The 24978-nt window shown below is 38.8% G+C and overlaps 1 protein-coding gene across 1 annotated transcript in view; it reads left to right on the top strand.

The window, feature by feature from the left end:
- SNAP91 (synaptosome associated protein 91) overlaps positions 1-24978 on the top strand; it is a 150193-nt gene that overhangs the window by 50676 nt on the left and 74539 nt on the right. Inside the window, exons 3-9 of the mRNA XM_065911257.1 lie at positions 6162-6304; positions 6928-7003; positions 7747-7849; positions 10074-10167; positions 12132-12243; positions 19939-20045; positions 24261-24302. Of these exons, the coding sequence (XP_065767329.1) occupies positions 6162-6304; positions 6928-7003; positions 7747-7849; positions 10074-10167; positions 12132-12243; positions 19939-20045; positions 24261-24302 (677 nt within the window). The remainder of the gene's footprint in view (positions 1-6161; positions 6305-6927; positions 7004-7746; positions 7850-10073; positions 10168-12131; positions 12244-19938; positions 20046-24260; positions 24303-24978) is intronic.

Genomic DNA, 24978 nt, shown 5'->3' with positions numbered 1-24978 from the left:
TGCCCAGCGAGCTGTAGTTTGCCAATCCCGACATAGAGTATTACAAAGATGAGTATACTAAAATTATGATTTTATAAAATTAATAACTTACTTCTTCACTAGGAACTTCTCAGTGGCCTTCTTTCTGTCATCCTTCTCCTGTCTCCACTCAAGAGCACCCATCTTTACCTCTCTTCATTGTGTAACCCTCTCTGAGGCTAATCCCAACATCTGAGCCCTGGGTTCTAGACCTTATCCTTCCTGAAGAAGATCCCATAAAATACCTCTACTGTCTTTTCAAACTCAGCTCTTTTTGACTTTTCTTTCTTGGTCTCATCTCCTAGCTTTAAATATCACATTCAGTCTGTGCTTGGGCTTTATTTATTTCCTTTACATGGTAGCAGTCTCCTAGTCACACCTTCTATTCTTAGGGTTCTAGTTACTCAGACTTTCGGTAGTGTTTGATACCAGGTATCCCTAATTGCTACTTGAGATATTTGGAACTTGCTTCTTAATTGGCTCCAAAATTTAATTTTCCTAGGCTTCTGTCTACCATTCTGGCTGCTGTTTCATTCAGTTGTTTTCCAGTCATCTCTTAAATATTAGCGATAGTCGCTCAGTTGTGTCTGACTCTTTGCAACCCCGTGGTCTGTCCATGGAATTCTCCAGGCAAGGATACTGGAGTAGGTTGCTGTTCTCTTCTCCAGGGGATCTTCCTGACCCAGGGATCAAACCTGGGTCTCTTGCCTTGCAGGCGGATTCTTTATCACCTGAGCTACCAGGGAAGCCCTCCTAAATATTGGTCTTTCTTAATTTTGCTTCTTATTTCCTTATTTATAACAGATACTTTTCACTGTTCTGTGTATGATCCATGGGTTATCTCCTCTGCATGCATGATCTCATCTCCTGTATCATTGCTGTTGTTATTCAGTCGGTCAGCCATGTCCAACTCTTTGTGAGCCCATGTACTGCAGCACGCCAGGCTTCCCTGTCCTTCATTATCTCTAGGAGTTTGCTCAAATGCATGTCTGTTGTGTCAATGATGCCGTCCAACCATCTCATCCTCTGTTGCCCCCTTCTCCTGCCCTCAATCTGTCCCAGCATCAGGGTCTTTTCCAGTGAGTCGGCTCTTTGTATCAGGTGGCCAAGGTATTGGAACTTCAGCTTCAGCATCAGTCTTTCCAATGAATAGTCAGGGTTGATTTCCTTTAGGATTGACTGGTTTGATGTCCTTGCTGTCCAAGGGACTTCCAAGAGTCTTCTTCAGTACCACAGTTTGAAAGCATCAGTTCACCCATGCTCAGCCTTCTTTATGGTTCAACTCTCACATCTGTACATGACTACTGGAAAAACTATAGCTTTGACTATACAGACCTTTGTTGACAAAGTAATGTCTCTGTTTTTTAATATGCTGTCTAGGTTTGTCACAACTTTTCTTCCAAGGAGCCAGTGTTTTTTTAATTTCGTGGCTGCAGTCACCGCCCACAGTGATTTTGGAGTCCAAGAAAATAAAAACTCTGTCACTGTTTCCATTTTTCCCCATCTGTTTGCCATGAAGTGATGGGACCAGATGCCATGATCTTAGTTTTTTGAATATTGAGTTTTAAGCCATATTTTTCACTCTCCTCTTTCACTCTTATCAAGAGGCTCTTTAATTCCTCTTTACTTTCTGCCATTAGGATGGTGTCAATCATCTGCACATCTGAGGTTATTGATATTTCTCTCTGCAATCTTGATTCCAGCTTGTGCTTCATCCAGCCCAACATTTCACATAATGTACTCTGTATATAAGTTAAATAAGCAGAGTGACAATATGCAGTCTTGATGGACCCCTTTCCCAATTTGGAACCAGTCTGTTGTTCCATGTCTGGCTCTAACTGTTGTTTGTTGTTGCTGGTGATTCCCAAAGTTGTGTCTAGGCCTTGTGTTTCTCCTGAGCTTTAGAACCAGCTTCCAGTCCTCTGAGCTTCACTGGTGGCTCAGATGGTAAACAGTCTGCCTGCAATACTGGGGACCCCATTTTGATCCCTGGGTCAGGTAGATCCCCTGGAGAAAGAAGTGGCAACCCACTCCAGTACTCTTGCCTGAAGAATCCCATGGACAGAAGAGCCTGGCAAGCCCCAGCCTGTGGGGGTCGCAAAAACTGAGCGACTAACATTTCACTTATTTCCAGTCCCCTGTCAGACATCTCAACTTGAGTTCCAACAGCTACTTCATATATATCATGTCAAAAATAGTTTATATCTCCTTTGGAACCAGCTTTCCTCCTGTGTCAGTAAAAAAGCATTCATTGGGCCCTAAACTAGAAATCTGTAATTAAATTTAAGATTCCTTTTCCTTTTACTTACAATATCTGAGTGCTCACTCGCAAATCCCCATCAGCTTTACCTCCTAAACACTTTTCTGCTACTGTCATCATTTCTCTCTGTCTCCACTGCCTTTTCACGAGTTCAGGTTCATCTTCTCCCTGGCTCTCAGCTGGGCTTTCTGACCTGCCCTTGTCTCTGTTGTATCTTTCCAGACAAAGGTAATTATTTCTTATCTTGTATTTCTTCTTACCTTGCAGGTATTATTTAGTAGTCAGCCAAGTCATGTGGGTGCCTGTAAAAGAAGAGTTCTACTGGTACTTTTCTGCTGAAATACTCCCAGGGGTTCCCCTTGCTCCATAGGTTAAAGTTGAAACTCTTTAATGTGAGGTGTGAGAGCTCTCACTGGCCTTTCCTTGGCTCTTTAGTAAAGCTCTCCCCTCCATCTGTCCACATATACACAGCCCCAAACCGCCACAGTTCTCCTAGGAGGCTCTCATTTTTTAAAATTTTATTTATTTTAAAAATTTATTTATTTATTTTAATTGGAGGCTAATTACTTTACAATATTGTGGTGGTTTTTGCCATACGTCGACAGGAATCAGCCATAGGAGTACATGCATCCCCCATCCCGACACCCCCCCCCCCCACTTCCCTCCCCATCCCATCCCTCTGGGTTGTCCCAGTGCACCAGTTTCGGGTGCCCTGTCTCACGCATCGAACTTGGACTGGTCATGTATTTCACATATGGTAATATACATGTTTCAATGCTATTCTCTCAAATCATCCCGCCTTCACCTTCTCCCACAGAGTCCAAAAGTCTGTTTATATCTGTGTCTCTTCTGCTGTCTCACATATAGGGTCATCATTATCATCTTTCTAAATTCCATATATGTGCATTAGTATACTGTATTGGTGTTTTTCTTTCTGAGTTACTTCACTCTGTATAATAGGCTCCAGTTTCATCCACCTCATTAGAACTGACTCAAGTGCGTTCTTTTTAATAACTGAGTAATATTCCATTGTGTATATGTACCACAACGTCTTATCTAGTCATCCACCAATGGACATCTAGGTTGCTTCCATGTCCTGGCTATTGTAAACAGTGCTGCGGTGAACATTGGGGTACATGTGTCTCTTTCAGATCTGGTTTCCTTGGTGTGTATGTCCAGCAGTGGAATCGCTGGGTCGTATGGCAATTCTGTTTCCAGTTTTTTGAAGAATCTCCACACTGTTCTCCATACTAGCTGTACTAGTTTGCATTCCCACCAACAGTGTAAGAGGGTTCCCTTTTCTCCACACTCTCTCCACCATTTATTTTTTGCAGACTTTTTGATCGCAGCCATTCTGACTGGTGTGAGATGGCGCCTCTTATTTATTTTTAATTGGGGAATAATTGCTTTACAACGTTGGGTTAGTTTCTGCCATACTTCAGCTTGAATCAGCCATAGGTATACATATGTCCCCGCTCTTGAACCTTCCTCCCACCCCATCTCATCCCTCTAGACTCAAACCCAGTGCTCTGTCACATTCATCATTTTTTTACAGCTCTACTCTTTGCACATTTGCTTAAAATGTCCTCACTCCTCTCCCACATCACAGCTGACTTTAGGGTCCCACTCAACTCTTTGCTTTCCATGGCATCTTTGCTAATGCCCCACCGTATTCTCAGCCCAGTGTGTGGATCACAGCATGTACAAGCATTTACGTTGGGTTCCTACTTTCTTCAGACCGTTTGCAATCTCTGTAATAACCCCGTGCTCAGTCGCTTCAGTCATGTCCTGTATGACTCTTTACGACCCTGTGGACTGTAGCTGGCCAGGTTCCTCTGTCCGTGTGATTTTCCAACTAGGAATACTGGAGTGAGTTGCCATGCCCTCTTCCAGGGGATCTTCCCAACTCAGAGATCAAACCCAAGTCTCCTGCAACTCCTGCATTGCAGGCTGAGTTTTTACTGCTGAGCCCCCAGGGAAGCCCTGTAATAACTCTGAAAGGTAGTAATTATTACCGCCATTTTAAAGTTAAGGAACAAAACCACAGGTATATTAAGTGATTTCTCTGAAGTTGCACAGCTAAATGGTTGCTGAGCTGGGCTCTGGACCTCGGCTCTTTCCTGCTCTGTCATTCTGCATCTCTGTATTCTTCCAGGGACTTCTTTATTATCTGAGCTTGTATTCATCTTCTCTGATCAGCAGTACATTTCCACATCACCAGTTTAATAAATAAAGGAATAGAAGAGCTTGTAGCTGATAATGAGTTTCAGGTATAAAGCAGTTCTATGATATAATCTTGGAAAATCATGTTAGAGTATAGCAATTTGTCTTTTTCAAAGAACTGTTTATTTAGATTTGGGGGAAAGTATTTTGGTTATTACACATTTTGTTCAACACATGTTTACTGCGTGCTGTGTTCTCCAAAGCCCTGCCAGGAAACAGACATTGGTATGATTGTTTCCATCCTCCAGGAACTATAGGAACTTATGACAGACACTCATCTGATGTGGATGTGTGTGTGTGTGTGTGTGTGTGTGTGTTCAGTTGTGTCCGACTCCTTGCAACACCATGGACAGTAGCCCACCAACTTTTAGGCACTAAGAATAAAATGCCTCAGGTTTTTAAGCAAGGAACACGTGACTAAATTCAAATAGGACCAGGAAAGATTTCCTGAAGAATGAGTAGAATTCCAATAAAAGGAGACATTATGGGATGGCTGTTCAGGGACTAGACGTTTAAAATAAATATAAAGTAGGAAAGAAATCTGATTTGGCCCATTTATAATTCATATCAATGATTGATATCCTTTAATCTTAGAGCTATTTCAGTGATGGAGTGTCAATTTTTAACAGTTTATTTTTTTGTAAAATAGATGCATAAAACAAATGTGAAACTTAATGAGTACTAAGTGTGGATTTTAAGTGAGGAACAGGGTGGGTTTGTTGTTGGTGTTTGCTGCATGGAGTATCCCAGGCCCTGGGTATCACATATGGTCCTCTGTAGGGTGGAGATGACCTCTGATAGAATTCGTGCAGTTTTGTTTTGCTGAAGAGGTTACCTTGTGCTGTTGCAGTAGTCTTAAGGCCACACTGCCCCCAGGGTGGCTTGGATTCTGTCCCTTAGTACATAATCTTTGGTTGCCTCAGATAACTTTTTGACAGTGCTCTATTTTCTGGATTCTGGCCAGCCTCTTTTGGGGCTGTAGACGTTTTTTTTCCCCTGAGGTAAAAAAATCACAGCTAATTTGTAGATGTGGACAGTGAATGTGTTACAAAGATTTGCTCTCTTATAAACTCAGGTCAAATCATAGTAGTTTAATACCTGTATGATGGTCTGTAAAAGCTTTAGATGGGTTTAGAGGAATTCTTCCCTCTTTTAGTGTTTACTGTCCTCTGCCACTTACATGACAAGTGTGTTCATTAGCACCCATCAAAACTAAAATCCATTTGAAGTAGGCTTTTTGATATACTGTTTCAAAAAAATATGCTATTGCCTTCAGATGGTGTACTTGTTTGAGACATTGTTCTAGAACTGGTAACAAAAAAGATTAACATGAAGCTTAGCATTCCTGGAGTTTGCTATTTCTGAAAGATGACACTGGGGCCAGAAAATGGATTAAATTCAGAAGAGGATACAGAAGATAATTCAATAGAAAAAAAAAAAAAAAAGCCCAAGAAAAATTAAATACATTGGGTAAATGTATTTATTAATATGTGTCCATGTGTGAAAATATTGCATACAATTTTTGAACATTTGTTTAGCTGTTATCAATGCAATTTTGGACTCATGCTTTTGTAAACAGGTTTAAATGTTTAAAATTTGAAATTGATTTTTTTTTTACACAATCATTTGTGTTATTGACTGAAATCTTCTGTTCTCATAGATTTGATCCAGGCTACCAATGAGACCAATGTTAATATTCCTCAGATGGCAGACACGCTCTTTGAGCGGGCAACGAACAGTAGCTGGGTGGTTGTATTTAAAGCTTTAGTCACTACACATCATCTCATGGTGCATGGAAATGAGGTAAAACTCATAAACCCACATTTTCTTTTTTTGGCAGGGGAGGGAGACTGATAAGCCTAAGTCCCTTTACACTTTTACTAATTAGAAAAATAAGAGGAAGTATATAGAAAAGTCATCTGGAGTACAGTTTTACTATTCTGTTTAGCTCTTTTTCAGAAAAATGTTGTTAGACACGTGTTAAATATGTATATACCATGTAAACATATTAATGGACAAAAATCTTAGGAGAAAGGAACAGCAAAATTGTTTTTCCCATTGAAAGTATTCCTATGAGCCTCTGTGTGAAAATTATTTACATAACTGTTTCATTTTGGAAAATACTGACAAACTAAAAATTAGCCATTTTATATGGGATGCCTACTGAATCCTATTAAATTCAAATGTTTCTGTTATACACAGAAATGAAAGATCATAAAATGTAATTCTGATTTAGTGAGTATGATTCAGTTTTTATTCCCCATTAGAGAAAACCGGGAGACTAGGAACTATACTGAGTGGAAAAAAAAAATCACAATGAGAATGCATATTTTTAGATATTCCCTAAAAATGCCATTTAATATCAGAAATTGTTGAAATTAATGCTTTGAGAATACTGATATTTGATTCTGATTTTTGTTTTTCAGAGATTTATTCAGTATTTGGCTTCTAGAAATACACTCTTCAATCTCAGCAATTTTTTGGACAAAAGTGGATCCCATGGTAAGAATATTATGTTTTTTAATTTTCTTGCTAATGTTTTTGAAACAGAATCTTTTGATTTTTTAAATTATTAATTCAAAATAATTCATTGAAAATCACTGTAACTGATAGCTCCACTGGATAAAATATAAATGTATATATAAATGTAGCTATATAGTTACTTTATAGTAGCTTTAAAATATTTAATTGTTAGGCAACTCAGCATATGAATTATATATTCATTTTATTTTTTGTCTTTCAGTATATAACCTTAAAAAATAACAGTGGGTATGCTAGACCCACAGTTGTTTGTTTATGAAGGTATAGGAGGCAGTGAAGTTAAAAATACATTCCCAACTTAAAAGTACTCAGTTTTAAATGTTTTTGTAAAATAATAGGATTTGTACTACAATCACGTGTTCATTCATCGTATTTTCTGTTTGTCTATATAGGCAAGTACACCAAGCATGAATAGTTCTCAGATAACTACATGTATTAAGTCTGAAATAGTGAACCAAAATGCAAGGAAAAATCAGAAAAGACATTCTGTGCAAAGATGGTAGCATAACCAAATGGAATAGTCTTGGAATGTCTCATGCCAAAAGTATTTTTGCCTGAAGTAGGATTTTAAATGAGGCCTTTCTGGTACTCATTCGCCTCATCTTAGAATTGTTTACATTTGAGGAGTTTAAAAAAATTTGAACTAAGCAAAGCACAGTTGAACATATTTTATTAATTAGTCTTATTTCCTGTCCTTCCTCCAGGTTATGACATGTCTACCTTCATAAGGCGCTATAGTAGATATTTGAATGAAAAGGCTTTCTCTTACAGACAGATGGCATTTGATTTTGCCAGAGTGAAGAAAGGGTATGTTTTTTTTTTTTTCCCTCATATTTGTTTGAGCAGAATAAGTCTTTGAGACATACTTGATTTATCTTAACTAAGTTAAATACCAACTAATTTTGGTCATGGAGGCCCAGTTTACAGTCACCTAAAAAAAAAAAGAGAAACTCAACTAGTAATATTATGAAAGTTAGCCTTGAGGTTGCAATGTTACTGTGCTTTTATTTTCATGCAGAAAATCTGATTTGCTGCTCAAAGTTGACATGGTACGACAGTTTATTTTGTTAAAATCAACTCAAAATTCTTGAATACTTAAATACTTTTAAATAATTTTAAATGGAGAGAATTTAAACAAGTTTCATTTAAAAGAATGTGGCTGTAGCTGACAATAATTATTTCAGTGTGTTTTGTTGAGGTGACACTGAACTGTGTGTGTGCATGGAGGTCTGTTTTTGACAGCTAATATGTTCTACTGTTACACACTGTGGTTGCTGTTGAGCTGCTAAGCCTTGTCCCACTCTTTTGCAACCCCGTAGATGTAGCCCAGCAGTCCTCTCTGTCCATGCGATTTCCCAAGCAGGAATACTGGAGTGGTTTGCCACTTTCCTCCTCCAGGGGATCTTTCTGACCCAGGGACCAAACCTGTGTCTCCTGCACTGGCAGGCAGATTATTCACTACTGAGCGACCAGGGAAGCCCATACTATTATACGTGCACATACAGAAGCACACATACAAACACACCATAATTGAACTGATAATACTAACCACTGGTTAGGAAAATCTCACTGATACAGAAACATTTGCATGTTTAATTTATAATTACCATTTATTTTCCTCTAAATACTTATTTGAATGTAATCAGAAGTGTTCAACCATAAATCTGTACAAATCTTGTTGTTCAGTCACTAAGTCGTGTCTGACTCTTTGTGACCTCATGGACTGTAGCGTGCCAAGCTCCTCTGTCCTCCGGTATCTCCCGGAGTTTGCTCAGATTCATGTCCATTGAGTTGATGATGCTATCTAACCATCTCTTCCTCTGCAGATCCTGTATCCATTCCTAATTTGAAATAATGGCAACATATTATAGAAAATTTAATATTTTAGTCTCTAGAATCACCCCCAAAAGATATAGCTCTTATTTTCTGATAGCTGACCTAAACTTAGCTGAAAAATTAATATTGCCTGTTCAAAATAGATTAGTTTCTTGTGGGTGAACATTTTATAAAATTAAGATTTTGGCTTTGTCCCCTTCTATTAGAGATGATTCTGGTTCATATACCTTCCTCTGACTTCTTATGTGACTGTGGGCAGCCTTAGCTGATGTTCTAGCTCGATCATGACCTCTCCAGAGTAGGACCACAGCCTTCTTAGAAACTTCTGCACCCTGATAGGCACATAAGGGCACTTGCAGATGCATTCCCTGCCCCAGGAGTGGGAGAGACCCCAAAAGCTGCCATTATCAGCCTGTTCACATCACTTGGGCATTTTCGTCCGCGGTTTCAGTCCTGTTGCTTCTTGACTATTTGGATACAGGGGCTCCTTAGGAGGCCTGCGGTGAGTGCTCCCTGCAATGCTCCCTGCAGTGCTCCATGCAGTCTCATTCTCTTCAGCTGGTTATTTACTCTCAGCTCTTTTTGACCAAACTGCAAATCAGAATGGCCTTTTCATCATGTGATGGGTAATAGTATAAATTCTGCTCCTAGTCCTTCAGGTTTTGAAGTCTTCCAAGACATGTTTTATCTCTCTCTCAAAAACAAACAAGCTGGGGCTTAGGGGACCTAGAGTGTTAATACTAGTATTAATATTTCTTTTGTAGACTTAGAAAAGTCCATTCATAAATTCAATTGGCCTCTTTCATCCAGACCACACTGAGGGCAGCACGTAGAAAGCATTGCCTGTGTCATTGAGGATTGTGAGTGTAGAGAGGAGAACCAACACGGCCTCTTCATATCTCCAAATCAACCTACAGGTCTCAGATGGTAATGAATCTGCCTGCAGCGTGGGAGACCTGGGTTTGATCCCTGGGTTGGGATCCCCTGGAGGAGGAAACGGCAACCCACTCCAGTCTTCTTGCCTGGAGAATCCCATGGACAGAGGAGCCTGAGGGGCTGTAGTCCGTGGGGTCGCAAAGAGTTGGACACGACTGAGTGACTAAGCACAGGAGGAAAATGGCTTAGAATAATGTGCGTGGTCTCAAGTTTTCCACATGTAAGTAAGTTTTACCTTTCCTTTTTTTATTAATTGTAGGGCTGATGGTGTCATGAGGACAATGGCTCCCGAGAAGCTGCTGAAGAGCATGCCCATACTGCAGGGACAAATCGATGCACTGCTGGAATTTGATGTGCGTATCTCACCAGAAAATGCATCTTACACAGTTATGTTGCCTTTTATTGGAAAGTGGGCTGCAGATAAAGAACTTTCTCAGGAAGTAGATTTAGATTCCCCTCATGTCAGTGAGGGGCTTCCCTGGTAGCTCAGTTGATAAAGAATCCACATGCAATGCAGGAGACCCTGGTTCAATTCCTGGGTCAGGAAGATTTCCCTGGAGAAGGGATAGGCTACCCACTCCAGTATTCTTGGGCTTCCCTGGTGGCTCAGCTGGTTAAGAATCTGTCTGCCATGCGGGAAACCTGGGTTCGATCCCTGGGTTGGGAAGATCCCCGGGAGAAGGCAATGGCAACCCACTCCAGTATTCTTGCCTGCAGAATTCCATGGACAGAGATACAATCCCTGGGGTTGCAAAAAGTTGGACATGACTAAGCGACTAACACTTTCTTTTTCATGTCAGTGAACTGGATGAACACTTAGTTTAGGCTGTCAGTGCAGTGGAGATAATTTTGGTTGCCCAGATTGTCAGAGCAGTTTACAGGTGTTAAATAACTTCAGTCATGGAAAACCACAAGCAGTGCCTTCTTGGATCCTTATGTTCAGAGCAGGATGGTGGCCTCCTGTTGTGTTTGACAGGATCAAGTGGCTGCAGAAGGGACGTCCAAATAAATACCCTAGCCTGCTATTAAAAACCATTTCATACAGTCTGCTTGTATGACACCATCTGCAGAAGAGAATTATTTTTCTTTTGTCATGGTCCTTCTTTTGGATGATACCAACATGACTTGTTTCTTAAAACCATACCTGTGTCATGACTCTGGTATAACTACACCAGTTATACCAGTTATACCAGTTTATACATGTGGTAAGATTATATAGAACTAAACACATTTGCAGCAAGTAAAATTGGAGAAATCTGAATAAGATTGGTATATTGTATCAGTATCCATATCCTGATTGTGAGGTTGTACTATAATTTTGTAAATAGTATGTGGAATCTCTTTTTTTTTTATAATTACATGTGGACGTGCAGTAATTTCTAAATAAAAAGTTCAATTAAAGAAATATATCTGATCCATGAAAATAAAACATTCTGACATGTAGGGAGATTTATAACTCACATTGTTAACTTTCCTCCATTTTGGTGGTTGACTAAAACAAAGATTTTCCTCAAATACTATTACTTGAAATCTCTGTTAAGATTATATGGGTTAGTCTATCACCAAGTCCTAGTCACAGCACCCAACTCCCGTGAAATTTCAGATAAAGCAGCAAACCATGTTACTGTCTTATGAAAGATTTTACAGTAAGGAGTTCGGTTAGCTATATATGGAACTACTTGCCTTAACTTTTTGTCTTTATTCATTCATTTTTCTTTGCTTTCCTTACCTTTAATGTTGGTATTATTTTAATTAAAAGAGAAAAGAAGTCATAGAATGAGAAAGAGCAGAGCAAGGATTAGGAAATGGGGAGAAATTATTCTTCTTTGTGCTGGTGATTAGAGTATTTGGTGGGTGGTGGGTAAATGCTATGAGTCTCAAGAATTATTGTAGGGGTAGTTGGCTGAGGTATCTATTCCCTATGCTAGGCTTCCTCTCTGAGCCACTGCAGGCCCCTGGTGTCTGAACCCTTCCAAAGAGACCACTACATATGGGGAGGGAAAGAATGCACTATGACATAGTGAAAGCAGCAAGAGGACAAGTGTTCAGAAGTTGGGTTTGATTTATCTGTGGATCATTAATTAAATAAAATGTGTATTTTTCTTATACTTGATAGGCCAACTTCATTGACTTAAATTGAAGGAAACAATTGGCAATCCTTTTTTTATATATTAGTAAGATTACTAAAAGAGTTATATAGCATCTGTTGAATATGAGTCAATTTCTTGGTAATAATTTGAGACTTTTTAACACACTCTGAGAAAAATTGTCATTTGATGACTTGCAGTTAACAGATGAAATTTTCATCTTTTTCTAGGTGCATCCAAATGAACTAACAAATGGGGTCATAAATGCTGCATTTATGCTTCTTTTCAAAGACCTTATCAAACTTTTTGCTTGTTACAACGATGGAGTGATTAATTTACTTGGTAGGTAGAATTACTGAATGGTGTCTATGAAGAGAGACGGTATCAGAATGCAGAGATTTAGATACCGCAGACTTCATAAAAAATCTAAAGACATAACTCAGGTCACACTTCTCTGTGTGTTCTTACATCAAGGTTAAGTGCAGGGAATGGAAAGCACTGTAGGTATTTTCAGCGGAAAGGGATTCCATACGGGGGGTTTGGTGCTTAGAAAATTTTGGATTGCCTGAAGGAGCAGATTCTGGACTTTGTCTCTTGGATTAAGACTCATAATGATGAATAACTTCCACTGTACTGACAACCACCTCTGAAGCCACCCATGACATGCTCCTATTTTGATGTAATTCCATTCGTCTCACCATCTTTCCTTCCACATAAAGTGAAAATGACATAGAGACACTGCTTGACGATTGGCCTCCAATAAAAGATTTCTTTCTACTGACAAGTCACCCCTTCCTGGGATGTTATGGTTCAGCAAACCTCTTCCAGCTGGTGCCAGTTTGAGAAAATATCTCTAAGTCAAGCTTGATTTCTCTTTTCTCTCTGTTAACTGGTCATAGAAAACTCCCCAGCGACCATAGGCATCACTGAATGGGGAGAAATAGCCATCCAGAAGACGTAGGTGCAGTGGGAGTTGAGCCATCTGTTCATACAACCTTACCTGGGTGTTTAGGAGCTACTCCAGGCTGATCTCTTATGTTACCACCTCCATTTGGTGATGGATTATATTCTCGCACTTGTTCAGCTTTATGATTTGGTGTTTTAGATACTGCTTGACTTACGATCACTTGGTGTTCTCTGAGGTCAGAACCCTCAGTCTCTAGAAGCAAGCCAAGAGCAATTTTTCCAAAGGAGTTTAGTTACTGTCTAAGAAAGATATGGCCCTGCTTCAAAGCACGAGAAGTGTCTACTGTATTTTCCTACTGGTGTATGCCAGAGCCGTCCTGCAGCATTTGGATCTGCTGCAGACACTCTGAGTGTCTTTCCATCTGCAGGATCTAAAGCCCCATGGGGCTCGAGGTTGGAACAGTTGCAGAGTCGTCCTTGATCTGGGCCCTGCTTCCATGTGACACTGTACCAGACGCTCTGTTTGTGACAGATACACGTGTTGTCTGTGTTACCTCCAAAACAGAAAAACTTGGTAGAACGCCTGCATTTTCGTTATAGGAAGTGCAAGGTGAAGCAGTGTGTCTTTCCTGTGGAGGGGACCTTTGGACCTGCAGAAAATGCATCGAGGTAGCAGATCCCTAGTCTTCCGTAGACTCTCTCTCCTTCTCTTTGACCTGCATGTGACTTATTAAGGCACCTGGCATATATGAAATTCTTGCCCACCAGCTACAATCAGCCTGATGTCGTCAAATAGTATCCATTGACATTAGGATAGCCGGAGAGATTAATATACTTAAAATTTTAAGACAATGAGCATGTACTGACATCCTTGCCAGATGAAAGCAAACTATTTCTAATGGGCTATGCTTACTGGACTACGTACAAAAGAACTTGCTAGTTTGATAGATGCTTATCCCATGTCAGGAACTGTGCTGATTTTATGCTGGAAAGGACAACACGTCTGAATGTCTGCAAGTGAGAATCATCACCTAATCAAGGTTCCAGTAACCTGTGGTTCATCTCTAAAATCCACTTACCTTTTGCACAAACCAGATATGAAAGTTTAACTGGGAATATGATGGAATTGCTACCCTGTAGGTTTGCAGAGATCAGGAAACCGGTGTGAGGATTCTGCTAGGTTCAGAGTATTTCTGTTCCATCTACGTATTCAGAAAACTGGGAAAATAACCAATGTTAGTTTTGTGCATCCACCGATTGTAATTTTTTTAATCTCCTAATCCCCAGAAAGCCTCCACTCAGATTGGTAGAAAATAATAGCAACGTTTTTGGGATCCCTAGAGAATAGCATCGGCTTAGAGCCTGTGTCCCTGAAAACTGGGCATATCCCTTTCCACATGTGTAGTCACTCTGGTAAATGTCCCTTTGCCATCGAGGAGGAATAGATGCTTTGGGCTGTCTTTCAAGGCTTTGACTCAAGAATATCTGGAGGGCTTATTGAAATTGAGTTTGCTGGACTGGAACCCAGAGTTTGTAATTCAGTAGATCTGGAGAGGGAGATGACAAGCCTACTCCAGTATTCTTGCCTGGAGAGTCTGTCGGACAGAGGAACCTGACAGGCTACAGTCCATGGGGCCACAGAGTCGGTCGTGACTGAGCACGCATGCACACACATCTAATTCAGCGGGTCTAGGGTAGGGCCTGAGAATCTGTGTGTCTCGGAAGGGCTTGAGAAGTACTATTACCGCTGATCTGCGGGACTTCCATTTGGGAGCCACTGTGTTGGAGCTCCTCACGGATGCTCAGGCCAGCATTCTGAATCGGTAATTTTTGGCCTGTTCACTCACCTTGGTGAATTATCAGTGACAACACAAAAGAGAACATAGTGGTCCTTCTTTCCTGCTCAGAACCTTTAGAATTTGTTTGGTTTCTCTAGACTTATATCAATTAGGATTGTCCAATTCAGGAGGAAAAAGACTACAAGACATCTAGTTCACTTTGTTTTCAGATCAACATGAGTAAGTTTTTGAGTTTAAGTAAGTCCCTTAGAATATCTGGGAGCTACTTATGTTAAAAATTATTTTTCTTACAATTTAAATTTAACTCAGGGTTGTGTATCTTCTCTGGCAGCCCTACTGCCAACATGATCGTGGACAGTCTTGCACTACTTTGCACGTATGGTGTTTTCCTTTTGAGGCAGACTTTGTACTTTTCTCCCGAGGTTAGGCTGGATTGCTGGATTCTACAACTAATTCTCTGAATTGAAGCAGTTGGCAAGGGGAGAGGAGTAAGAAGTAGAGGGATGGGGCATAAGGAGAATTTTTATTCTCTCATGGCAGATGGGCTTCCCAGGTGGCACTGGTGGTAAAGAACTTGACTGCCAATGCAGGAGACAGATGAAGGTTTGATCCCTGGGTCAGGAAGATCCCCTGGAGGAGGAAATGGCAGCCTACTCCAATATTATTGCCTGGAGAATCCCATGGACAGAGGAGCCTGATGGGCTACAGTCCATAGGGTCACAAAGAGTTGGACACAACTAAAGTGCCTTAGCATGAATGTGGAAGGTGGGTGATTATAGAATCTCCAAGCAAGGCAGGACCAACATCTTCAGACTGAGAAGGAAACACTTTTTCCAGCAAAGGTAGCTCATTTTGGTTTGAATCTACCAAGTCCTTTTCTTTCTCAATAAGAGCCCTAACGTTCACAAAGGAGACCACATTGAGGCTAGAAATTTAATTTAGCCACACATGTTATAATTCAGCAACTCACAAGATTAGACTCTGACTTTAGCGATGATAGCCCTGTGACTGCAAGGATAAGATTATTGCAGGGCAGCATGGAGTACCATAGTCTGACTGGAGCCTTGAGCCAATCATTTTAAATCCTGTGTTGTCATTTTCCTTTTTAAGCTCTCGGGTGGAGTCAGAAGCAGGCGCCCTCCCCACAGTTCCATCTGCCTCGTTCTCATCATGGTTCTCTCCCAGCCACTGCTTGTTCTGATAAGCTTCATTCTAAGGTGCTCATTTCAGAAAACCACAGGCCATAATTTAAGTAATTATTTTGCTCCTCTGCAGCAAGGATTCCACGAATCCATTTCTCCTTTAGCTGCAGGTGGTCATCTCTGCCTTCAAATTCAGTCAGGTTGCATATCTGATCCCAGACTCCCCACTTTATTTTTGAGGGTCTGATTTCTGAAGCCAGTTCAGCCCTGAATATTGTTTCTTATGCCAGTAACAGAAACCACGCTATGTATTCTAAATAGAAGAGGATTCAAAACAAGGGGTTGGGTCCTCTTGTAATAGCTGGAAGCCTGCAGGAACTGGTTCTGGGCTTGGCCTCCGGAGATGCTTCTGAAGTAATAAGTTCCTGCGCCCTAGGGAAGCTGCTGCTTCTGACGCCCTCCTTGAAGGTGTGCTGATGCCGCCTCGGCTGCCTTGCAAACTGGAAAGCTGGAGAAGCGACCCTGGACGCTGCAATCCAGGGATTTAGGGAGTCAAAGCCAGTGGCTGTGACTGTGGCCATTACCCTCAAAGCCCAGGAAGCTGGAGGGTGCCGGTGGCGTGCTGGGGAGGATGTCTGCCCTCCCAGGAGCTCATCACTTACCGTCAGAGACAGCTGGATGGGTATAGGAAGCCTGCTGCTGCCTCAGTTTCCCCTTCCAGATCACCCCGAAGTCTGTCTAATGTGAAGAACTGAATTTTGCCATCCTGGCTTCTCATGAGGATAGAAAAAGAGTGGACTGTCGAATACAGGGCCCTGGGAGGTTTTGCCTTTTGTGGGGAAAAATTCCTACCTGTGGCTTGCCGTTCAAAACCACATCACTTTTATTTCAGGTGGGGGAGTTTGTCAGCAAGCCAAGTAAGATTTTTGCCAGCCACTTATGCTGGCTGATCTTACTCCTCTTCTTTATGGCTCATAAATGTGAGCTGTTGCTGAAGTTCATTTTCAGCCATGTACTATTTGGCTTTTTCTGTATGCTCTTCACTGGAAAGCTTTTATCTCCATTATGATGAGTCTCACATCTATGCTTTCAGTTCTTCCCTTCCTCCTGAGCTTCAGTTTTGCATGTCTGCTGATTTGTTGACATTTAAATTTAGATACCATGTTCTTTTTTATGGAATTTTTAAAAAATTTGGCCGTGTCGGGTCTTTGTTGTGGCACACAGGATCTTTCACTGCGGGGCACAGATTCTCTAGTTGTGGTGCACGAACTCAGTAGTTATGGCACATGGGCTTAGTTGCGTCATAGCATATGGGATCTTAGTTCCCTGGCCTGGGATTGAACCCTCGTCCTCTGTGTTGCAAGGCAGATTCTTAACCACTGGACCACCAGGGAAGTCCCAGCTACTATGTTCTTACCTAAAACTTGGAAGTCTCTGAAACAGCTGTTAAATTTGTCCTTAACCTCCTTGTTTGTTTATAATAATTGTAATTAGTTACAGTAATTAGTCTTTTAAACCTGAAGCCTCAGTTAGAAACTCTCTTTGAGTTGCCCGTTTACTAAAATCCATGCCAGTCAGAAATGATTCATTCTCATCCTCTCTCCCCAGGGTACCCCACTTTCATCCCCGCTTCTGTTTCAGGAACATTGGATTTAATGCCCTTATGATTGATTTAGTGATTAAAGATATTAAGTCACATGACTCTCTCCTCTTGTCTTGAACAGTTCCTTCCTTCCATGTCACGTAGCTGTATGTTGACTTTTTTGAAAGATTGTCCTAAACATATTTTCTCCTTAAAATAATAACAGTTCAATAAATATTTTCATTTAATTAGGAAAAGATGGTCTCTTGGCTGTGATTAGGAGCAGAAAAGAAGAGTTGTACCTTTTAAAGTTAGAGACCTGAGTTCTCAAAAGTGGTAGTTGTACAGTCTGGCATTGAATGGTCTTTGTTCAGCCTTGTTGTCAACTTGGTCTTGTAAAAGTAACACTCTAGAAGATAAAAGCTACAGTCAGTATCCTGAGTGTTTTGAGACAGGTCTGTTTTTGTTTGTTTACTAAATGGTGTTGGGAATTAACTGTATGTTACAGGTGAGTTTCAGTCAAGGACTTCATGACCAATTCTCTGTATCTAGAGTTGGAATCTACAGTGGTGTGGATCCTTGCAAGCATTTTATCGCTCTGGCCTACGAATAAGAAGATGCTTTCCTTACTGACTAATGATCATTAGAGTCCACATGCAAAGTCTCAGTCTGTTTCACTGGAATAAGATACCTTTTCATCTGATCCTTTTCCTAAACAAAAAAAAAAAAAAAAAAAAGAAAAAAAGATCCTTTTCCTAGGACAGTCTCTGTGAAAGTCAGTACTAATATGACAAAGGACTTTATTAGCACTTTGTAAAGATTCATGTTACAAATATCAGTATTTGATCATTTCAAATACTGAAAATCAACGTGTTATCTTTAATATGAAGGAAAAACACGCATTTCTAGGCCCATCCCCTCTGTTAAAAGTGTCAGTTTCTCTGGTTTCTAAGGGGATAAGAGGACTTAAGCTTTGCACTGATCAATACCTGTTGCCTTTCTATGTCATTACCACTGTTACAGAAACATTTATGAGATTATAACCTAAAACCATCATCATTGAATCTCTTTTGTTCCTTAATCCTAAATTACCAAGAAAAATAAAATACAATAATATAAACAATTTAAAAAGCATACAGAGGAGACAAAAATTGCTTAAAATTTTGGTGCATTGGTTCTAAGAGGAAATTTGGATTATTCAGCTTGATTTCTCTTTTTGTGTTATTGCTGAAGATCTAATTCAAAGACATAAACTCAGATTATAGTTAAAAACAAAAAGTAAGTTAGACACTTAGAAGAAATTGTTTATGGGAAGATTATTTTAAAAGAGAAAAAGTGTGTTTTACAGAATAAATCCTAATTTTCAAAGGCTTAAACTGGAAAGATTTGTTCCTGTATAGCACCATAAGTAATTTTGTCTCCAGTTTAGAACACAGGGTAGGGTGGATAAAGAAGGTATCCTAAAATTTGGTCATTTTTTAAAAGACCCACTTTCCTCTCAAATCTTAACAAGTAGAAAACAGTATGTGTTTGTTTTCTTGATCTTTTTGCTTCTCTCGAATGCCCTACAGGGGCATATGTTAAAAAGTAAAATTACCAAAAGACTGTCAACAGAAGGTAATGAGTAGCTACCCTTGATAATTAGTTCTTTGTGTAATTATATATTATTAAACTTATGAAAATTAAAAATACTTTTGAGGTAGTAAAATAACATGCTGAATGAAATCCAGAACTTTCAGATGTGAGAAAGCATAAAAATAGCATACGTTTAATCTTGTGCAAATATAAAATGATGAAGATACTGAGCCATCAGTTACAATTTAAGGTTGCCCCGGAGCTATTGTAGACATCAGTTGACTGTGTTTCTATCTGTACTAATAATAATTTTTGCCTGAATGAATGGAGGAATAATTGGCTAGGGAAACCACTATTAACATGCTAGTTTTCTTCAAAACATGTATGGAGAAGATCCAGTCTCATAGAGAGGCAGAAGAGAGCAGCAAAAGGATTCTGTAATTCTCTCTAGAAAGTTAAAGATTGAGAAAGAGGATATGATTATAGACTAAAAAATATTGAACTCCACTATTTTATAACTAAAAGAATAATGTTTTAAAGAATTAGTTGATGACTGGTAAAAGCAAATGTTATTTATATGGAATGTAGACAATTTAAAGAATTCTTTAATTCAGGGAAGTTTATAGATGATTACTTATAATAAATTGATTATTGCTTTATAATGAACTAGTAAGAAAATAAGGATGCTGTAGGATGCAGTCATAACTTTTGAGATTGTTATCAGCAAGAATTTGGGGCAATTTTCTAAAACTGAGTACTAGGGTATACAGATCATGAAGTAAATCTGCCGTTACAATGAATATATTCTTCTGCTTTAGCTGTATTTTCATTATTTAAATTGTTTCATGTGAGACACTTTAGAACATAATACCTTTCTTGAACTACTGAGACCTCCCTTGTTTTCATACTTAGCATAAGTTTTAGTGCCAGTTGTTTTAATTCAGACTTTAAGTTGTAAGTAATAGTATCAGTGTAGGCTTAAAGGAAGATTGAATACAATACTCTTTTTGAAATGCTTATCTGTCTCTCCTAGAAAAGTTTTTTGAAATGAAGAAAGGACAATGTAAAGATGCTCTGGAAATCTACAAACGATTTCTAACTAGGATGACACGCGTGTCTGAATTTCTCAAAGTTGCAGAGGTAAGTAATATTAACTCATATATCTGGGGTAAACAATAGAGTTCATAGTCTGGCAAGACATTCTGCCACAGAGTCAAAATGTATTAGGGACAGAAGTCCTCTCATCCAGGTTCTCACCCAGATCTGTGCTCTATACTTCTGCATTTCAATCAGAAGATCGTTCTGTGTCCAAATAAAAGTTTCATGGATGCTCAGCTCGCTCACAGCTTTGCAAGGTGTTTCATCCCTCCATCCCACCCAATGACTGTTCTTAACTGTAAGAAAGTTATTCCTTTGTATTGAACCCTAGAAAAAAGTCCTTAAAATGTTTGTCGATTGTTCTCAGTATGTAAATGACAAGCCATAAACTCAGACCTTTCTTACTTTATTATTTTGTCAAAATGACTTAAACACAAGGAAAAAAAGGAAACAAAGTATAATTAATTTTATAAAGTTTATAAATTGTTTCTTAAGGATGTCTCTTTATAAGTAATCACAGTAACTGTGTAGCTATACAGTCCTCTTCCTGGGGTTATCCATAAATTGGTGTTTTCTTTTACAAAATTCAATGATCAACTCGTACTGATAGTGGAGATTATGACATTTTACTACAGTCCTTTGTCAGGATGATGTATGGGATCCCTGGCATGTCAGCTAACCGATTGCTGATCCCTCAACTTTGTGAGAGGGGTTCTGAAGCTCATCAAAAGAATAAAATGGTGTGGACGTGGGACATTTATGCCATGTTTTTGCTGTTTTCACTATTTTCAGGCTGTAACACAAGAATAGAAATTTTATACATGTAATTTCAAAAGTACTCTAGTCAGTGTTATTTTTCAAATTTCATTTATTCATAAGGATAATTGTCACATTCAAATTCTGAGGTCAGAATAATCTTGCAGAATGCTATCTCTTGAGCCTAGACCCGTTCAGTTTATAATCAGAATTTTTTAAAAAAATTATATGGAAAACAAAAGGTAAAGACTAGCTGTATAAATTAATGCTTTAAAGCATTCATGTTTATTTCCATGGGTTTACTGAAGTTGGTGGCCTTTAAGAAGAATAGAACTGCTTGAAACTTTGGCTGCTACACAAGTTTTTTGTATTTTATATGATTTTCCCATGATTTAACCATAATTATCAGTATAATCTAGTAAAATTTGCCTACTTCTTTTCTGTGAAAAGATACCTAAGCATCCAGGGCAGAAGATTATTTCACGGTTCAATTAATTCCTGGTATACATTCTTTCCAGTGTTCTCATCTGATATTGTGTATATCAGAAAAATAAAGCATTGCACATCTTACAGTTTGAGATATATATTTCTCTAATCAACATGAAAAGGCTGGGATCAAGGTCTCCATGAGAAAAGGGGTGCTTATTATCAATTCATTCTATTCTTACATGTAAAATTTTATTTTGTGTCTCTTGATAACTTCATGTTATCTCAGACCCATTTTAAGCTGCTGAGAAGGAGATATACAGAAGTTAGAGGTCATATTGAGAGTTTTAAGTATTTTTATTTTATTCAGACTTTATGACTAAGACTTTTTGTAAATTGGATGAAAAAAAACTAAAAATGAGTTGCTCAGTTATGCCCAACTCTGCAGTCCCATGCACTGTAGCCTACCACGCTCCTCTGTCTATGGGATTTCTCTGGCAAAAATACTAGAATGGGTTGCATGCCCTCCTCCAGGTATCTTCCTGACCCACATATCGAACCCAAATCTCCTGCAGCTCCTGCATGGCAGGCAAATTCTTTACCATCTGAGCTATCATGGAAGCCCAGAATGGATACTAATTGACAAAATTGTTTTTAGTAGAATAAATATTAATCGAAAGGGGCTGTGTTCTCTTTCATATTTAAATTACATTGTCCATAATTTAAACACTAACTGAATACCAATGTTTAGTGGTTTGATTATGAATGTTAAATACAGAGAATTTTCAACAAATGTTACAACCCTTCTCTTTCTACGAAAAGTGATTGTGTGGGTACATATGTATGGACTTCCGGTAAGCTAGCTTGTCATTAACACCATTTGTCTGACGGATGTGTAGGAGACTTCCACAATGTTGTTTATGAAATATGACTTTATTATAGGCTGTTTGGCAAATGTTAACATTAAGTTGTCCATCATATTAAAAGAAATACCATAGTTCCTATGGCCGTATCCACATTTTGCAGAGGAATTGCTTGAAGTACAGAAAACTTGCCATGTTTTGAATTCTTACTCTGAAGCTTCTAAAGCAGACAGCTGAAACTTTGTAAAATGGTTATTTAACAGGTAATAGGCATGTCTGCTAAACGCACTTCCCTTTTATAGAACTAAGTTATTCTTAGTTTGTGATTCCAAGGTAAATACCAACTCGTAGGAGTTATGTCTCCCAGAATACTTGCAGACAGAAAGTGATGAGATTTCTGTAATACAGTCTCACTTCAGCTCTATCCCCCTAGTTGAGTGTTCGGGGTGGTAAAAATAGAAATATAAAGGAAGAATTCCTAAACTGTGTCTTTAATAAGTTACCCACTTAATAGAATCACATCACCTTTTGCCTACATGATTCCAATATTAAGAATCTATAATGCTTTTGGTTTCCCTGGTGGCACAAACGGTAAAAAATCTGCCTACAATGCAGATGACCCAGGTTCAATCCCTGGGTCGGGAAGATCCTCTGGAGAAGGGAACAGCTACCCACTCTAGTGTTCTTGACTGGAGAATTCCATTGACAGAGGAACCTGGCGGGTTACAGTTCATGGAGTCACAAAGAGTTGGACACAAGGGAGCGTCTACCCACACGTAATGCTTTAACTTCAGACATGCTGACTTCATTCATATTAGTATTTTAATAGATCATCTCAAGAGATATTGATATACGGAAGGGTGAAGTTGCCTTAATTTATAATTCCATAATTTGAAAGAATGTGAGTTTAAGAATGACACAGACAGCTCCCAACAAAGAATTACCATCCCAAAATGTTGATACCGCCAAGGCTGAGAAAGCTTGCTGGAGATATAGAGAAGGCAAAAGGAAGAAGTTAGCTCATATGTGTCACTCACGTGGATTTTCCACTCTCCAGTTTGACATGCTGTCTTTGCAGAAGCCTGACACTTACACTTCCTGTGTGTGCTTCTACATTTCCATCAGCTTAACAAAGCCCTTCGATTCTCAGAGAGATACGTGGTATAACCCACTTTGTTTCTGTAAGCCTCAGTTTCCTCATTTATACAGCATGAGAGAATTGAAGTTATGATTTGTATTTTATCCCAACTTTTTATTTTGAATAATTTTCAAATGTATAAAAAGAGTTGATAGAGTTGTATGGTGAACCCCTGTATACCCTCTTCATTGATTGACCTTAAAAAAGTGAATCTATTCCCATATTTGCATTCTTACTAGCTCTTTCTTTTTCTATCCCTCCCTCCCTTCTCTTCCTTCCCCAATCTACCAAGATTAAAAATTCACATGTGCTTTTATCTAGTAATTCTACTTCTACAAATGCGCCCTACAGATGTATCCACACAGGTGCAAAATTGCTTGCAATGGCAAGAGATGGGAAGCAACTTAAATGTTCATTAATAAGTGACTTGTTAAATAAATTATAGGATAAGGAAGCTGCTTCAAAAAATGAGGAAACTCTGTATATTAATATGGATGGGGCTCTAAGAACGTTGTCAAATGAAAAGTATAATCCCAGTGCATATGGTATACTGTTATTGTATAGTAATGTGGGAAATAATTAATGCATTTATATATTTCCTATTTCCTTGTATATGCATAAAGAAACTCCAGAAGGATACAAAAGAAACTAACATGGTGATTCTCTCTGTATGAGGAAGCCTGGACACTATACCCTGAACGAGTTATTAAAATTAAATGAGTATTGCATGTCCAGAGGACTGACCAGGCATTTAAATTTAGTTTAAGCATTTAAAAAAATTTCTAGCTGCTATTAACCATGGAGGAAATTTTTTACACTTCAGTTTCTTAAGTTATTTTTTTTTGGGGTTCTAGCAAAATTCTGTTCATTTGTTATTTCTAACTCTGTTGCCAAAATCATTGCTCTTTTGTTGATTGGAAAGCTACACAAAAAGCACATATTCAGACTGAGATTAATGTACATAATAGCAACTATTTTTTAGCAAGATTGAGCTTTGCTTTTAACTAATACTCTAGGCGATCTAAGAAATTAATTTTTAAAATCCTGTTAAGTAACTTTTTTTTTAATCCACAGCAAGTTGGCATTGATAAAGGTGACATTCCTGACCTCACTCAGGTGAGTGATTGTCTAAGGGAAAAACTTAGTATGCATGAAATTATTAATCCATAGTTTATCATAAGTGGTCTTACTGAGCAGAGTCTTGTAAGCATTTGATGCATTTTGAATGTAGACCAATCACCTTTCTTGGAAATCATTCTAACTTACTTATTTTTTCTAGCTACTGAATATATTTCTAGAGATAATATGAAGATTTTCCTACTCTTATAAAATCATTTCTTTTTAAAAGACAGCTGAATATGCTTATTGAGCTCATTTTTTCATTCTTAAATCAAAAGGAAGCTTTGAATAATGTTTAAAAGGTGCTTTATCCATGAAACATGACTATTTGTAGGCATGTAATGAGAACAATTTGAACTGTTTTTCTGCTTCTTCTAGCTTTCAATGTGTCCCAGGGATGGAGAAGGGGCACAGATGAGGAGAACACTGATGTCATATTTCTACTACACTAATTTTTTTCTCCCCTATGAATGAGAGGAATGCCTATATATGAAAAAACCTTTTTTTAAAAAAGTAGTAGTGGTAGATAAGTGATTTTCTAGAGACTTTCTAGAAAGCAAAAGGAATAGTAGTGCTTCCTTATGAATCCTTTTATCTGTCTAGAGAGTACAGTGTAGCGCTCCTCTGATGTAGAATTGAGACCATTCACACATGCACAGAGTTATTGTAGGAC

This window comes from Muntiacus reevesi, chromosome 19, assembly GCF_963930625.1.
Source record: "Muntiacus reevesi chromosome 19, mMunRee1.1, whole genome shotgun sequence".
NCBI classification, from domain to species: domain Eukaryota; kingdom Metazoa; phylum Chordata; class Mammalia; order Artiodactyla; family Cervidae; genus Muntiacus; species Muntiacus reevesi.
Note: the sequence above shows the minus strand (reverse complement) of the source record. Positions and strands in the feature narration are given on the sequence as shown.